Source organism: Aethalodelphis obliquidens, unplaced genomic scaffold, assembly GCF_003676395.1.
Source record: "Aethalodelphis obliquidens isolate GAN/ISIS:26980383/991018 unplaced genomic scaffold, ASM367639v1 scaffold31, whole genome shotgun sequence".
In the NCBI taxonomy this organism is placed as follows: Eukaryota; Metazoa; Chordata; class Mammalia; order Artiodactyla; family Delphinidae; genus Aethalodelphis; species Aethalodelphis obliquidens.
Genome location: NW_020837975.1, coordinates 13492210 through 13509555, shown reverse-complemented (window position 1 = coordinate 13509555; position 17346 = coordinate 13492210). Strand labels below are relative to the sequence as shown.

The window sequence follows — 17346 nt, the reverse complement described above, 5'->3', positions numbered from 1 at the left end:
GCTTTTTTTTTTTCAGTTGACAGCTATTACCAGATGGCAGAACAAATTTGATGATACAGCAGATGCTTGTGTGCTGTACTGTTTAAAAAACAGCTGGAAAGGACTTCAGAGTATCTCTAAGGTGAGGATAACACCTTACAGTGGTTGCAAAATTTAATTTAGATGAGAAAACATGTAGCATGCTTATTATGATAACCACCATACATTATGCCAAGCATTTACAGATATTATTTTATTTAATCTTTATAACAACCCAATAAAGTAGTTACTATTATCCCCATTTTATAGGAGAGAAAACTAAGTTTGACTTGCCCACTTAATTGCACTTTCAGTTGACAGATGAAACTGAGACGAAAAGGTGAAACTGAGTTGTCTGAGTTCAGGTTAGTGAAGACAGAGCCTCAGAACCTAATTTTTAAAGGCTAGGATGTACTCAAATGCCCACACATTAAATGCAGACTATTCAAACCTAAAATCCAGATTTATTTCCCCTTGCACATTAGCAAAGTGTGCTACTCATTTCCCCTAAGGCTTAGAAGTAAAGAGATTGACTGGGGGAAAATAAAGAAGAAAAGATGTAAATGTGTATGAATAAAGGCAAGAAGCATAACCCACAGCGCGATCCCTGTGGTCTCAAGGCTGACATTGGTCCTGACTGTCTGAGGCAGCAACAGGAGAGTTTAAGCTCCAGCAAGGAGGGGCCTACTGGGTTGTAGGAACCCTGGCATGGAGACAGTTAACCCTGGGGCTTTGCGCCAGGCCCATCTCAGGCTCTGCAGACACTGGTTTGCTCACACGCATTTCGTTACCCCTGGAGCCAGGCTTATGGCTGAATGCCTGCGATCCCCAGGGTCCTCTTTGCAAATCCCTGCTCAAGTCCTAACCCTGTCCTCCTTAAAGCCTTACTATTGTTACTCACTTCACGCTACCGTTCTCTGTGGGGTCCTAATCCTCTTTAAAACTGATATATTTATACCTCAACAGCTCAGCGGTGTTTAAGGGCAGGTCATGGGCAACTGACCCACATGAAAAGCCAATTGAATTTTCGATTCGTCTGCCAGAGGCTAAATCAAGTTCTGTTTCATTCATACGGTCTCTTGAGCACAGGTGCCCACAGCAGTGGGTTGCATATGCTGTCTTCAGGTGTGATGAGATGGGGACAAGTTCGAAAAATCACTGGAGACCTCTTCCGGTGCTAAAATCCCATTATCTTTTCCCATTGACAAATATCTGCTAGGGAATTCCCTGGTGGTCCAGTGGTTAGGACTCCGCGCTTCCACTGCAGGGGGCACAGGTTCCATCCCTGGTCGGGGAACTAAGATCCCACATGCCGCATAGCGTCGCCAAGGAACGAAAAAAAAATCTGCTAACCCAGGCATTCTCAAAGGAATCAAGAGCTGTTGTCTTGTAAAATTAAGAGTAGCACACATCAATTCAGCTCTGACCGTGTGTCAAGCACTTTGCTCAGTTACTCAACAAGTCTTGTTTCTGCCAAGAATTCCTTGTTTGTGCCAAGCACTGTTCTAGGTTTTGGAAATTCTGCAGTGTGTATGTTGAAGTCCCTCTCCTCAAGGACCTTAGATTCTAGTGAGGAAGACATGCTAGGGGAAAAAATAATAGTAAGATCATTTCATAAGCAGTTAAGCACTATGAAGCAAATAAAGTAGGATAATGTCAGAATTACTTCAGTAGCTATTTGAGGTGAGGTTGGGAAAGTTCTCTCTGAGGAGGGGAGAATGTCAAGAAGGAGGCAGCCATGTGAGGGTCTGGGGAAGAGCATTCCAAGCAGCAGGACCCATCAGTGCTAAGGCCCAGTGAGTGTGGTGTGTCTGTGGATAGGGCAGAGCAACATGAAGATGAAGTAGGAGGATCCTATAGTGCATCATGGCCGTGGGAGGGAGTGTGGATTTTATCCTGAGTTTCATTGGGAAGCCATGGGAGGGTTTGGAGCAGGACAGTGATAGGATTTGATTTACGCTTTAGAACACACTCCTCTGGCTCCTGGGTGTGGACTGGAAGGAGGGAGGTGATGGGAAGGTGGGGGCAGGAAGGCCAGTTAGGACTGCTGCAGTGGACCAGTGAGAGGACGTGGCCTGGACCAGAGCTGCAGAAATGGAGGGGATGGGAAGTGGTTGGATTCAGAATAAGTTTGGAGGTGGAGCTGATGGAATGACCTACTAATAGATTGAAATGAGATCTAAGAGAAAGAAAGGACTCAGGGATGACTCATTTTTGGCCTAGGCAGCTAGATAAAATGGTGATGCCGTGACTGAGGTTGAGAAGGGTTGAGGAGGGATTTGGGAAGGAAATCAGTACTTTGGCTTTGGCCTTGCTAAGTTTGTGATCTGAGTTGAGCTGTCCAGTAGACAGCTGGGCTCATGAATCTGGAATCTACAAATGGTATGTAATGTTGAGGGTGAATGAGCTCTCTCGGGAGAGCATGTGAGTAGACGGGAGAGTGGTACTGAGGACAAGCCTGGGAAGCCCAAGCATGAAGAGATTTGTTTAAAAGGAGGAGGTGCTGGCAAAGGAGATGTGCAGTCAGTGAGATTGGAGTGAAATCAGACACATATGGGTCCTTGAAACCTAAGGTGTTTGAAGGAAGAACTCACTTGGTGAGCTGTGCTGAATCTGCTGGCAGGTTGAGTAGGAAAAGTAGGTCATTGGTGACCACTGTAAAGCCTTCTCCATGGAGTGATGGGGATAAGTATCCAATTGGAGTAAGTTGAGGAGAGAATAAGAAATGGAGAGGATGCAAACCAGGTTCAGTTATCTACTGCTACCTTAAAAAATGCCCGACACTTCATGGCTTCATGACAACATCTACTTTGCATGCAGATCTGCAGTCTGGGAACACTGTCTGCTCCATTTGGTATCAGCTGGGGTGCTGGAAGGCCAGGCCTGGAGGCATCTACAGGTTCACTGACTCCCTCAGCCTGGTGGTTGAGGCTGACTGTCAGCTGGAAGCCCTGCGTGTGCTCTGGGCTTCCCCACAATATGGTGGCTGCATTCCCCGGGCAAGTCCCGAGGGAGAGCCAGCCACAAACCCTGTCGCCTTTGATGACCTAGTCTCGGAAGTCACATAGTGTCGCTTCTGCCCATTCTCTTCGTTGAGTACCATAAAGTCCCATCCAGCTTGAAGAGAGGGAGAAATAGACTCTTCCCCTTGATGGAAGGAACATGGAAGACCAGACCTACTGCTGTGCCAGTTTCGGAAAATAACATCTTCCACAAGGGGTTTTGTTGTCACAGGAGCCAAAGTTAGGACAGTGGCTGGAGGGGAGTAGGAGTCGGCAGGGCCAGTGGATCCAGTAGGCACAGTACCTAGGGCCCACAATATTTATTTTTCTTTATTTTCTTTTTGGCTGCGTTGGGTCTTCGTTGCTGCACGCAGGCTTTATCTAGTTGCAGTGAGTGGGGGCTACTCTTCGTTGCGGTGCGTGGGCTTCTCATTGCAGTGGCTTCTCTTGTGGAGCACAGGCTCTAGGTGCGTGGGCTTCAGTAGTTGTGGCACTGGGATCAGTAGTTGTGGCTCGCAGGCTCTAGGGTGCAGGCTCAGTAGTTGTGGTGCATGGGCTTAGTTGCTCTGTGGCATGTGGGATCTTCCCGGACCAGGGCTCGAACCCATGTCCCCTGCATCGGCAGGCGGATTCTTAACCACTGCGCCACCAGGGAAGTCCCCGGGCCCACAATATTTTTAATTTCTTTTAAGTGTTTTAATTTTCAAAACCAGAAGAAAGAAAGAATATAATGCAACCTAGACTGGACTGGATTATATTCATCTTTTTACAAATGAATGATAAAATAGCACTTTTAATATTTTCTTATTTAATATTTAATTATCAATATTAATCTTGTGACCCATGAAGGCAAACGTGGGTAGGCCCAAAAAAGTCACAGTGGGATCCTGAATGTGGGATCAAGGAAGAATTTTTGTTTTGTTTAATCTTGTTTTCATAAAGGTGATATTAAAGCACATCTGCAAACGGGAATGATCCGTTAGAGAAGGATAAATGGAGGGTGCAGAAGAGAAAGGGATTACTGTGGACATGAAGTGCTTGAGTAGGCAAAGGGAGGTGACATCTAGAAACCAAGTGGAGGAGCTGACGGGGAGAAGTGGGAAAGGGACGCTGCATCCATCGAACCAGGAAGAGAGGCTGGGTATGTGAGCACAGGTGCAGAGAGGTGTGTCTGCTATGGGAGGATGAGGTGGTTGTCAGATGCATCTGCTTCTCTGTGAAGTAAAGGATGTGACAAGGTCATCAGTTGAACGTGGGAGCAAGGGGAAGTTTTGAGGGCAGGAAGCGTGGTGGAAGAATCATCTTGGGGAGAAGGGACTCAAGTCAGCAGAGGAGAACGTGCAGTACAACTGTCCGGCATTATTTGAAGTGTGTGCGGCCAGTGTGATTTTCTGACTTTTTCCAGCTGTGTTCAGCCTCGGGTGCAGATGAAGTGTTAGTGCCTAATTAAGGGGATAGCTGTAGCCAGGGTCAGGTTTTGCCAAGCGAGTAGTTAGAGGGAGAGAGGGGCGCAAAGGTCAAGGTCATGTCAAGGAAATGACAAGAGTTCTGGGCCGTGCGTCAGGATAAGGAAGAAAGTGAGAATGTGACAGATGTTAAAAAGCATAGTGATAGATGGGTTGGAAGTCTCAACAGTGCTGGTGAGTTGCTGGAGTGAAGCTGTTAGTGTAAGTGAGTGGAAGGAGAGGCGATGACGGTGTTTGAATGTTTCAGACCATCGGTAGAGAAATTCATGGTAGCAAGGCCTCCGGTAGACATTCTCAGACTTCACGTGCCGTGGAAGCACCTGGAGAGCTTTTTAAAACACAGACTGTGGCCCCGCAACCCCAAGTTCCAGATTCACTAGGGGAGGAGGGCCTGAGAATCTGCATTTCTAACAGACTCCCAGATGTTGCAGCTGCTGGCCCAGGGACCACAGTGAATGGGGGCCAAGGTGGGGTGGAAGAAAAGCTCTTGGGAACTGGGGAGAGAAGAACCTTTGAGGCCAGAGTGGGAGAGACCAGCTGTCCACCTGATGCTTTGGGACGAATGGTGACGTCACCAGTGAATGATGACAATATGGACAAGTATGGACAAGATGGGAGGGTCAGACGTGGCCTCGAAGGCGCTGGCATTTCTGAGGGAGAAAAGAGGAAAGAGGAAAGGTAGAGGCAACAGCTGAACAAGGAGGAGACCAGCCTTAATCTCCAGATCCAGAGGCACGTGGGATTTGGGAGAAAAACCCATCGGCACTTGAAAGGATGACAGAGGAAGCGGGGTTCCACCTTCAGGGATGGCAAGGAAATTAGAAGAACTTTGAGAGATTAGGGACGTCTGGAGGCAGGGAGCTGAGAGTGAGAGCGAGCGAGAATGAGCAAGAGAGAGAGAGAGAGACTGGAATGTACAAAGCAATTCAGGAATGAACATCCGGTGGGAGGCAGGCAGTGCTGCGCCTGAGATTATGAGACACACTGGAAGGACTGCCCCTAAAATCTCAAAAAAATTAGTGCTCCAGGTTTTCTGATTTCTTGGACGTGTCATTTTTATATTCCATTAACATAAGCATGAGTATATAACTGATTCAAAAATAAATTCGCAGGACTTTCCTGGTGGTCCAGTGGTTAAGACTCCACACTTCTAACGCAGGGGATGCAGGTTCGATCCGTGGTTGGGGAGCTAGGATCCTGCATGCCTAGCGGCGCGGCCAAAATAAATAAATAAAAATAATTTTCAAAACCAAATTCGCATGAACCTTTAATATAAAAGTAAGAGCCGGGGCTTCCCTGGTGGCGCAGTGGTTGAGAGTCCGCCTGCCGATGCAGGGGACACGGGTTCGTGCCCCGGTCCGGGAGGATCCCACATGCCGTGGAGCGGCTGGGCCGCTGAGCCTGCACGTCCGGAGCCTGCGCGTCCGGAGCCTGTGCTCCGCAATGGGAGAGGCCACAACAGTGAGAGGCCCGCATAACGCGCAAAAAAAAAAAAAAAAGTAAGAGCCTTCAGAGATAAGTTAAGCCACGCTCCCAGATCCTTCTCATGTGTTTATACTTTGGAGAAAAAGTGGGAAGAGCCCTGCTGATAGGTCTTGGATGAAGGGTGTAGGAGGGAAGTATTTGTACTTTAAACTGGGAGATGGAGAACTTCCAAGACTCAAGGGTGTGATCTGTAAAGGAGCTTCAGATATCGTGCTGGGCACTGAGTTAGTCTGGGGACAGAGGTGCTCACCCAGAGCCCTTCGCATCATATATCCTGCTGCTTCTCATTAGGCCAAGTGAAGGGCAAGCCCCAGCTCACCAGTAATTCTGTTTTATGGGCTAGGAGTTGGCCTTGCTTCCTCTCTGGACTTCAGAGTCTCCTGTATCTCCAAGATGGGCCTCCCTGGAGCAGCATGGTGCCCAACGGAAAGGGACAGGGAGCACGTGTGAGATGGGAGGGTCTCAGCCTGTCTTCCCAACTCCCACTCCATCTGCCTACCTCTCAGTGTCCTCCCCTTCTCCCTCTTCAGAATCTGCCCGGCAGCTTAGTTGAGTGGTTCATGAGACTAAAGGGAGGGGTGAGGCTGGGGGAGCTTAGCTGACTGGAGGTCAGACTTTCCAGGGGAATCTTCTAATGATCTTAGGGCGCTTAGCTGGCCTGGTCCCGCCCCCTCGCTGCCAGTCCCCTGCACTGCCCATCCTGTTCTGTTGGCTAGGAGGTGATGAAGAGCCTGGCTAAGAGGAGGAAAGGGAGGAAGAGGGCCCTCGCCTAAGGAATCCATTGGCAGAAGCCCGGGAGGAAGCATAGACTCTTGCTCCCTGACGTCCCCGGGAGCCAGGATGGGGCAGCAGTTCAGCGGGGAGGAGGCAGAGAAGAACGGCGTGCTGGACGTGGCGGAGCTGCAGGAGTGGTACAGGAAGTTCCTGGAGGAGTGCCCCAGCGGCACGCTCTTCCTGCACGAGTTTAAGCGCTTCTTCAAGGTCGCGGGCAACGAGGAGGCCTCCCAGTATGTAGAGGGCATGTTCCGAGCTTTCGACAAGAACGGGGTAAGGCGCCCTGAGGGGGAGGACTGATGGCTCAAGTCTCATCCCAGTGCTAAAGGAGCATCCTCAATGGGAGCTCAGTTCCCCAGTCCTCCTGCTTTTCCTCTGCTCTTCGTTTCTCTCCATCCCCTCTCGCCTTTTCTGTCTCACTGTTCCCCCAAACTCTTCTCTCCATCATTCCTCTTTCCGTCTTCTCTTCCTCCCCTCCACCTCTCCGCTCTCATGTGACTGGCCTTCCTGAGAGCTGAGGGGAGACTCTGCAGAAAGGCGCACGGCCCAGCCCTCTCTGCGTGTATTTATGGACAGGGCTCCGTAGCCGGAGGACCTGGTTTTTCGCACCCACCAGAGCACCCCTCGCTGTAAAGATAAGGGGCTCCAGAGCTGCCCTAAATGGGCGGAGCTATCTTGGAACAGGTCGTGAGCGCCCCCTTGTTGGGGTCCTTCGAATTGAGACCGGTCAGCTCTTCCCACCCAGAAAGCTGGAGGAGGCTCCTTCCTGGACTTGGAAGTTGGACGGATTATTGCAAAAGCCCCTTTCTACTCTTCAAGCCATAAAAGATGTCATGAAATCGTCCATCCACAGGGTTTCTTCCAGCCCTTGGATGGCACCAGGAGCTAAGAAGATAATATATTTTGTAAATGCGCACCTGGGAATTGAATTCAAACATTGAAATCCCTTCATTACTTAAGGCCATCCAGTCCAGCGCCTCCGCAGTACTTTAAACCATTAGGTTTGCCTCAGATACCTATTTCAGTCCCCCAAATTGAGGGGGAGGTGGGTTGGACTTAGATAATTAATCTGGAGAAAGCGGTGGGTATCCCACTTCTTTGTAGGGGTGAGCTTCACTTTCTAGAGAGAGTCACTGGGAACGCTTCTTTGGGTCCCAAACTGACCCTGGTACCGGTCAGTGCACATCTCCTCATCGCCTGTAGGGGGCGGGAGGGCGGGATCAGCGTCATTCCCTGCAACAGAAACCTCCTTGGAGATGAACCCTATCTCGGGGCCCAGAGTGAGCTTCAGCCTTCTCAAAGCTCCTCTCCACAGGCGCCTCTGAGGCAGCAGCAGCCCTGGGAGGGATCAGTCAGAGGTTGTTATTCCAAATTCAGTGAATTGATTGACCAAGATCATATACTCAGGGGGCCTGAGTTCCAGGCAAGTGCTCCTGCCCAGAAGGCAGTTTATTGGGTTTTTTTCAGAGAGAAAATGATTTTTCTAAGTGTTGAATGTCACAAGAAAAGTAAATAGATAGATTATATATAGCAAGAGTCACTGTCATAGATTTATCAATCTTCCTCAAATTCATTTAAAATTCAGTATAATAACAATTCAAGATCTCAAAGGGATTATGAAGCCCCTGGGAATAATATGGCTGACCTCTTATACCTAATCTCCTCCTATAAATCAGCATATAATATTCATCAATTGTTTTTAAAACAACCTTTTAATTTTGGTATGATTTTAAATTTACAGAAAAATTATAATAGTGCAATTAATTCCCATGTACAATTTATCCAAATTCTCCAACTGTTTACATTTTGCCTCATTTGCTTTACCATTCTCTCCGTGTAATGTATTATGTATTTATGTATATATACATACACATAATATATACATATATGTGTATATTGTGCATATACATACATGTTTTTTAGAGAAAATTATAGGCATCACAACATTTTACCCAAGTATTCTAGGGTGTATTTTCTAAGACCAAGGGCATTCTCTTAACCTAATAAGTGATCAAATCAGGAAATTCAACAGTAATAAATTCTGTTATCTAATCGACAATCCATATTCAAGTTTGGTCAATGGTCCTGGTGACATCCATTATAACCTTTTTTTTTTTTTTTTTCGTTTGATCACACATTGCATTTACTTGTCCTGTCTCTTTCTTAGCCTTTAATTTGGAAACTTTAATCTCAGCTTTTCTTCATCTTATTTGACTCTGACATTTTCAAAGACTGCAGACCAGTGATTTGGGTTTGTCCCATGTTGCCTCGTGATGAGATTCAGGTTACACTTCTGGCAGAAATGCCCCAGAAGAGATGCTGTGTCCTCCTGAGTGCATCATGTCAGGGGACACATGATGTTGGTTTGTCCCATTAGTGGAGTGGTTCACTTCGATCACTTGGATACATGGTGTTCTGCCAGGTTCCACCACTGTAAAGTGACTCTTTTTCCTTTGTAATTTATAAGCATCTTATAGGGAGATACTTTGAGACTAAGTAAATTTCCTGTTGCTCATCAAGTGCTTATCCCCTGGGTTTGGCCTCAGCTGATAATTTTGTAACTCCACCGTCCCTTCTCTATTTATTACTTGGCCTCCTGCTGTAAGGAAGAGCATTCCAGGCAGGTGTTTTCAGCTCCTCTGTCAGGGACTGAGCCTTCTTTCTTTTCTTTTCCCACTTTGTGTCTCCAAACCTCCACCCGACTCCACTTTCCACCTTGGCACAGTCTTTGTATCAGCAAGTCTTGTTTCTAGGCAGTTGGTCTGAGATTTCTGGGGCAAATAAAATCAAAAGAGCTCATAGATCTTGCTCACACGTCAAAATCTGAGGTGGTGGAAACAGGGTTTTGGTGGAGGCAAGGAGGTAGGAGTACCTGGTCTCTGCTGCTGCTACGCCCCCTCCTGGTGGTGGTAGTAACACTCGTCTCTGGTGCTTGCCTGTGATGCACTGGATGGAAGAAAAGGGAGGATGAAGCTCAAATGTCCTTCGGGATCCTTATGTAAGGAGTGTTGGGGGTCAGGGTTGGTTCACCAGTGCAGCCCGTTCAGGGAGAAACGACGCAGGTAATCCCACAGAGCAGATCACGTTCCTGTCACTTCTGCTCCACCTCTTGAGTAGACAGGCATTTCCATCATCTTGGGCCCCTGTGCGTAATTGAAGCTGATGAGAGCTCGTGTGCAATTCATGAGATTAGCCCCAGCTGGAAGCTTTCCAGAGCTGGTCCGGGGGGGGGGGGGAGGTGTGTTTTTTAAAATTTTTTTCTATTTCTTTTCTTTTTTTTTAAATTTATTTATTTTTGGCTGTGATGGGTCTTCATTGTTGCGTGCGGGCTTTCTCTAGTTGCAGCGAGCAGGGGCTACTCTTTGTTGCGGTGTGCAGGCTTCTCATTGCGGCAGCTTCTCTTGTTGCGGAGCACAGGCTTTAGGCGCGTGGGCTTCAGTAGTTGTGGCACATGGGCTCAGTAGTTGTGGCTCGTGGGCTCTAGAACACAGGCTCAGTAGTTTGGCGCACGGGATTGGTTGCTCCGTGGCATGTGGGATCTTCCCTGACCAGGGCTCGAACCCGTGCCCCTTGCCTTGGCAGGCAGATTCTAAACCACTGTGCCACCAGGGAAGTCCCTAGGGTTGGGGGGTTTGAAGTAAACTCGCAGGGGAGATCACTTGTCAGGAAGGGGCTGCTCTACAGTGGGCCTCAGGTAAGGCGAGGGGTCTTTGTGGAAACCGTATCATGGTGAGACAGCATGTTACGAGAACAGAAGGTTCTAGACAAAGAATGTGGGGGAATCTAGAGATCTGGAGAGTAGGGATTTGTCCGTGGTTTTTTGTTTGTTGTTCTCCCCTTGGTGCTAGACACCAGGTTCATTTTGTAGACAGTAATAGACCTTGCATGGAGTAAGACATTTCTCCCAACCTGATGAACTGGAGAAGGCATGTAGCTTGAAAGCCTCTGCCACTTGCTGGGTTGGAATTTCTTGGGCAACTTATTCAACCTCTGAGTCTCTGTTTCCTCATTCATAACATGGGGATGACAGACCTGAGGGAGATGATGTATGTAAAACAGATGATCCCTACCAGCCTTTTTTTTTTTTTTTTTTTTTTTTTTTTTGCGGTACGCGGGCCTCTCACTGCTGTGGCCTCTCCCGTAGCAGAGCACAGGCCCCGTACACGCAGGCTCAGCAGCCATGGCTTACGGGCCCTGCCGCTCCGTGGCATGTGGGATCCTCCCGGACCAGGGCACGAACCCGCGTCCCCTGCATCGGCAGGCGGACTCTCAACCACTGCGCCACCAGGGAAGCCCCCTACCAGCCATTTTGCACACATTTTCCTACCCAATTCTTATTTTAAAAGAAACCTAACATCTATTTTTAGTAAGCTTAATAAATAGTAATTACTAATGAAAATAGCCTTTTAAAGAACAACCAATTTTCACATTGTACACCTTAATCTTACACAGAGTTCCTTAAAAGGCTATTTTGCAATTATTACCTCAGTAGAGCTGGGGAAGAAAAACTGGACACAAGCCAAATAACCTTCAGTGAGCAAACAGAAAGCAAACTAGGGACCATTCATACAATGGTGCACCATGCAGTAATAAAAAGGAAGGAACTGTTGATGCATGCAGTGACTGAGATGAATCCCCAGGGCATTGTGCTGAGTGAAAAAAAGAGTTACACATTATATGATTCTATTTATATACCATTCTCAAAGTGAAAATATTATTGTGATGGAGAACACATCAGTGGTTGTCAAGTGTTACGGTTGGGGGAAAGATGTGACCCTTAAGAGGTAACACAAGAGAGCTTCTTTGTGTTGAGAGTTATTCGTATCTACACGTGATAAAATTTTGTAGAACAAGTGGGGAGGGGCAATTCAGGGGTAGGGGATTAAGCGGAACAAACTATTACATATGAAATAAGCTACAAGGATATACTGTACAACACAGGGACTATAGCCAATACTGTATGCTCCAATAAGTGGAGCATAATCTTTAAAAATTATGAATCACTGTATTGCACACCTGCAATTTATATAATATTGTACATCAACTATATTTCAATTAAAAAATTCATAGAGCGGCTTCCCTGGTGGCTCAGTGGTTAAGAATCCGCCTGCCAATGCAGGGGACACAGGTTCGAGCCCTGGCCCGGGAAGATCCTACATGCCGTGGAGCAACGAAGCCTGTGCGCCACAACTACTGAGCCCGCGTGCTGCAACTATTGCAGCCGCACACTTATAGCCTGTGCTCTGCAACAAGAGAAGCCACCGCAGTAGCCCCTGCTCACCACAACTAGAGAAAGCCCACGCGCAGCAAGGAAGACCCAACGCAGCCAAAAAAAAAAAAAAAAGACTACTGGTGTGGGGCGAGGAACACCCAGCAACTGCTAAGAATCTACCCTACAGAAATTACCAGAGACATAAGAAAAAATACATATGCACAAAGATGTTCATTGTGTCACGTAAAATATCAAAACCATGTTCAGCAAGAGGGACTTCCCAGTATTCCTCTGAAAAAGAAGAAGCAAAGGTATGATTTAAAATAATTTTGAAGGCATGGGAAATTTTTAAATAAAAATCCAGGAACTAAAATTATAGCTACAGTCTAACCTCAATTAGGTAAATACATTGTGAGGAGTGTGGAGGACCAGAAGGAATTATATAAAGGATGTTGAATAAAACTCTTCAGGTAGGCTCATCTTATTTTCTTGGTTTTTCATTAGGCTTTTTCTGTTTCCCTCATTTGGGGCCGTGTTCTTCTGTTGCTCAAACCTTGCCCACCCAGGCACCCCTTGAACCGGGGCTGAGTGACCTGACCCAGTGGGACAGTGGGGCTCTGGGCCAGCAATGCCATTTCTGATTACAAAGTCATGGGAATGGGCTTCCCTGGTGGCACAGTGGTTAAGAATCCGCCTGCCAATGCAGGGGACACAGGTTCGAGCCCTGGTGCGGGAAGATCCCACGTGCCACGGAGCAACTAAGCCTGTGCACCACAACTACTAACCCTGTGCTCTAGAGCTCGCAAGCCACAACTACTGAACCCACGTGCCACAACTACTGAAGCCCGCATGCCTAAAGCCCATGCTCCGCAACAAGAGAAGCCACCACAATGAGAAGCCTGCGCACCTCAACGAAGAGCAGCCCCTGCTCGTCGCAACGAGAGAAAGCCCGCGCGCAGCAATGAAGACCCAACACAGCCAAAAATAAATAAATAAAATAAATAAAAATTTTTAAAAATTTATATTAAAAAAAACGAAGTCATGGGAATGACAGACACTCCTGGGAGAGATGACAATTCCAACTTTTGATTTGGAGGGCTGAGATCCTGACCCTGAAATACGTGAGGTCCTGCTTTCTAATTTCCTGTCAAAACTATGTTAGTCTGAAATTCAGACTTAATCATTTCTTCATTGATTCATAAATATTTATGAGACTCTGGGTGGAAGTGGCATTGTGCTAAGCATGGAGAAGGGATAAAAGTAATGTAAACCCCTCTCCTTTCTCCCAGAGCATAGACTGTAGCTAGAGAATGAGACACACGAAACACTTAAGGGTAGAATAGATGGTGGGTGCTGGGAGTGTCGGAAGAGGGAGAGGGAAATCATTGTGGCTGAAGTGGTGTGAGAAGGAAGGCTTCCTGGAGGAGGGGACCCTTGAGTTGAGCCTTGAAGGACAGATAGGAGTGGGTGAGCATGGAGACTGGGAGTAGATCCCAGGGCAGAGAATAGCACAAGCACAGATGCAGAGGCACACGGAATGCAAGGAGGAGGCAAAGCCCTGAGTTTACAGGGATGGTGGCCTAGATTAGGGCTCACACCTGCGCTCCAGGGAGATAGGGCAGCGGGCGGGAGGGAGCCTCACAGCTCCCACTCCCAATGCAGGACGACACCATCGACTTCCTGGAGTATGTGGCAGCCCTGAACCTTGTGCTGAGGGGCACCCTGGAGCACAAGCTGAAGTGGACCTTCAAGATCTATGACAAGGACCGCAATGGCTTCCTTGACCGCCTGGAGCTGCTGGACATCGTGGAGGTCAGTGTCTACTCAGGGCAGGGGTGCAGGGCAGGCACCTGGGCATGTAGCCCCGCTGGGCTGTGAGTGCTGGCTGCTGAAGTGGGGGCCCCTGGGGCTGGGGGTGGGAAGGGGCATTGGAATCCTTCAGAGTGTGCTTTCCGACCACAGTGAAATTAAGCTAGAAATCAATTACAAAAAGAGAATGAGAAAATCCCCATGTGTTTGGAAATTAGGCAATCCACTTCCTAGTGGATTCACTTCCGTGAATCAAAACAATAATATCACACATACACACAAAGTATTGTGAACTGAATAATAATGCAAACATAACAAAACTTGTGGAATGCAGCTAAAGCTGGACTTGCAGAAACATCGGTGGCCTTAAAATGTATATACTAGAAAATAAGAGAGGTTGAAAATTCAATGATCCAAGAAGTCATCTCAAGAAATTAGAAAAAAGAGTAAATTAAGGCCAAAGAAAGCAGAAGGAAAGAACTAATAAAAAGCAGAAATTAATGAAACGGAACACAAATGCCTAAGGAAAGTCAACAAAAGCAAAAGTTGGTTCTTTGAAAAGACTAACAAAGCTGATTGACTACTAGCAAAAGAACAAGCAAGGGGTAAAAAAAAGTACTACAGCTCAGACTCTGCACGCAACCTGCATTAGCCTATTACTCCCCAGAACTGCACTCCGAGGAGGGGATTGTTGGTCCATTTTACAGATAAGGAAATCGGCCCGTGGAGGTTGTGTGGTTTGCCCAAGTTCATCCACCAGGAGGTGCTGGGCTGCCTGTAACCCCTGAGCCTCCCAGCACCGTTAGTGGGGCGTGCTTTGTGCCAGGCGCTGCACTGGGCAGGGGGGACCCAGAAGGCACACCTCTGTCCTCAGAGCCCCAACCAAGGACTAAGGATAACCCTCACATTTGTCTGTCTCGTCCCCGTTTCACTTCCAAACGTTGCCTCATTGCCAGAAACAGGGCAAGGGAGACACCTGTGCTTTTCCCTCTCCCGTCATCCTATTTCACACACATACACACACATCTATAAATATACTAAAATCTCTTTTCCTCTCTGAATCTCCATTTCTTCCTCTGTAGTGTGGAGTTTAGACCATCACTGTGCCGTCCACATCCCTCCTTAAAGGTTTTGGGTGTCAGCTCTGACACTCACAGTGGAAATGCCAAAGGCGTGGGGCAGAGGCGGTGTGTGAAGCCGGGAACTCCTCGGTTGGAATTAGGCCAATGGGACCCTGAGGGAACAATGGGACCCACGGGTCACTTTTAATTTGGTCCCGTGGTCCTCAGATGCACAGACTGGGGGGCAGCGCTGGGGACAAGCTGCAAAGGGATGTGGGTCCTGGGGAGAGGGCAGGGTGTGCAGGGTCTTGTGGATACTGCCGGGTTCTCTTCCACAGTCCATCTACAAGCTGAAGAAAGCCTGCAGGGTGGAGATGGAGGCTGAGTGGCAAGGCAAGCTGCTCACACCTGAGGAGGTTGTGGACAGGATCTTCCTTCTGGTGGATGAGAACGGAGATGGTAATGGGCAGAGAGGATGGTGGGGCGGGTGGCGGGCACGGCACCCATCCTGGATCACCCCACTTTCTATCCATGTGACCTTAGGCGAGGCCCTTCACCTCCTGACAGTGAGATGGGTGTAGAGGGGAATACCTAAACTAACAAGGGTGTCACTAGCATGTGAGGTTTGTAAGAGTGATTAAAACTCCTGTGGAGTTGCTGATGGAGGCCAGGCAAGCGCAGTGGAAGAAGAGAAGCTTTGGAGTCGGGCGGACCAGGGAGCTACATTTACCCTCTCAGCCTGGTCTCAGTTTCGTCACCTGGAAAATGGGGCTAAGAACGGTTGAAAGGAAAAAATGGGGTCATGTACTTAAGAGCCAGCTACTTGGGCTCTCCTCGCCGTAGCTCAGAGCCCCAGCCCCAGGCTGCACAGGGAGGCAGCTGGCTGGGAACACACCCAGAAGAGCCCTCGAGAGCATTCTGAGGGTACCGCGGGCAGAAGTAAAACTTAAACTCACTTGCAAATAAAGTCCCTTAAAGAAACCCTTGAAGGTTCCAGGTGACTCCTGGAGAATCAGGGAATCGACAAGGCCCAAGCTTAGGCCCTGAGGCCGCAGGCTCATCTGCGGACAAGGTGTAGGCGCACCCAAGGAGAGAAGGCCTCACCTCTCACCCCCACCCCACTTCTTCCATTCCCCCTGTGACCGTCTCTCCTACCCCTTGTGCAGGCCAACTGTCCCTGAATGAGTTCATTGAAGGTGCCCGTCGTGACAAGTGGGTGATGAAGATGCTGCAGATGGACGTGAATCCCGGTAGCTGGATCTCTCAGCAGAGGCGGAAAAGTGCCGTGTTCTGAGGGCTCCGGCGTCCTGGGAGCCCCTCCAAGACTCCAGGCTCACCAGGTTTCCAGAGCAGTGGGAGGGTCCCTGGCTCAGCCTGCTTATGCCCACTCTCATCCTGGCTTGGACGTCCTGGCATCCCCTGTGCAGGGGGTGGAGCGGAGTGGGGAGGGGAGGGGCCGTTGGTCTCAAGTGGCCAACAGGACCCGGTCCATTGGGAGGATTCACAGGGTGGTAAAGGGAACAGGCTTCCTCTCCCCCTTCAGCTGCTCCTGGGAAAGCTAGGCCTTGGCTAGGTGGTTGTGGGGTTTCCACAAACTCCTACGTGGTTCATAGCTGGAAGCAGGGAAAACTGAGGGGTAGGGGTTCCATAGATGAAATTAGCAATGAGAATGCCCACAGTGTGAAACTGACTAGTAGAAGGCTGGGGCTGGCAGGTGTTGTTGACTCTGAAGAAAAGGTAGGAATCGGGGAGAAGGGATGGATAATAATTACATCACCCCAGGATCCTGAGGAATGTTCATGGGAGGACTCTTGCCTCTTCCTCTCCAAGTTGTCCTTGCCAAGGGTGTCAGGAGGGAAACTTGCAACAAGTAAGGCCGTGGTCTTCCTGCCCTTGGAGGGGGTCAGCTGTGCTTAAAGGGGCTGTTTCAGCACTGCCCTGGTGCTGCTCCCCCAGCCCCTGCTGCCAAGCCCTCCCAACCCTCCTCTCCCCCTCCCTACCCCTCATCCCTCACACTCACCTCTCCAACCCCTGCTCCCAGAATGGACCCTCCACAATTCCCCATCACAGGCCCACAAGCCAAATGTGTCTCCTTAAAAGATGGAGAAAACTTTACTCTGTCTCTGGAGAGAACTGGGGCCTGCCAACCTGGGTTCTAGGCCAGGCTTTGCCTCCAACTGCTGTGTGACCCAAGACGGCCATTTCTTTTCCCTAACCTTGGTGTCTCATCTGCACGGTGAGCAGGTTGGGCTAGACAAGCAGTTTTCAGATTATTATTTTTTTAGATGTGGAATTCTTTTGGCCGCACTGTACAGCTTGTAGGATCTTAGTTCCCCGACCGGGGATTGAACCCAGGCCCTCGGCACTGAGAGCGTGGAGTCCTAACAACTGGACCGTGAGGGAATTCTCTAGACGTGGAATTACTTTTGTTTTACAAACTCTATGTGCAACCCCAGTACATAAACTAGATTAAAAGGCAGTCACTCTGGGGCTTCCCTGGTGGCGCAGTGGTTAAGAAT

At 48.6% G+C, this 17346-nt stretch overlaps 1 protein-coding gene across 1 annotated transcript; it reads left to right on the top strand.

Annotated features, from left to right (window-relative positions):
- Positions 1-26: 26 nt before the first annotated feature.
- GUCA1B (guanylate cyclase activator 1B) lies at positions 27-16862 on the top strand. The gene is made up of 5 exons (XM_027127239.1): positions 27-121; positions 6688-7018; positions 13620-13769; positions 15166-15286; positions 15994-16862. The coding sequence occupies exons 2-5, from the start codon at positions 6812-6814 to the stop codon at positions 16119-16121; spliced, it is 606 nt and encodes a 201-aa protein (XP_026983040.1). The 5' UTR covers positions 27-121; positions 6688-6811; the 3' UTR covers positions 16122-16862.
- The last annotated feature ends 484 nt before the right edge of the window (positions 16863-17346 follow it).

Coding starts and splice junctions, on each gene's coding strand:
- GUCA1B (XM_027127239.1), top strand. CDS start 6,812: ATGGGGCAGCAGTTCAGCGGGGAGGAGGCAGAGAAGAACGGCGTGCTG. Junction 7,019..13,619: donor GAGCTTTCGACAAGAACGGG/GTAAGGCGCCCT, acceptor CTCCCAATGCAG/GACGACACCATCGACTTCCT. Junction 15,287..15,993: donor GGTGGATGAGAACGGAGATG/GTAATGGGCAGA, acceptor CCCCTTGTGCAG/GCCAACTGTCCCTGAATGAG.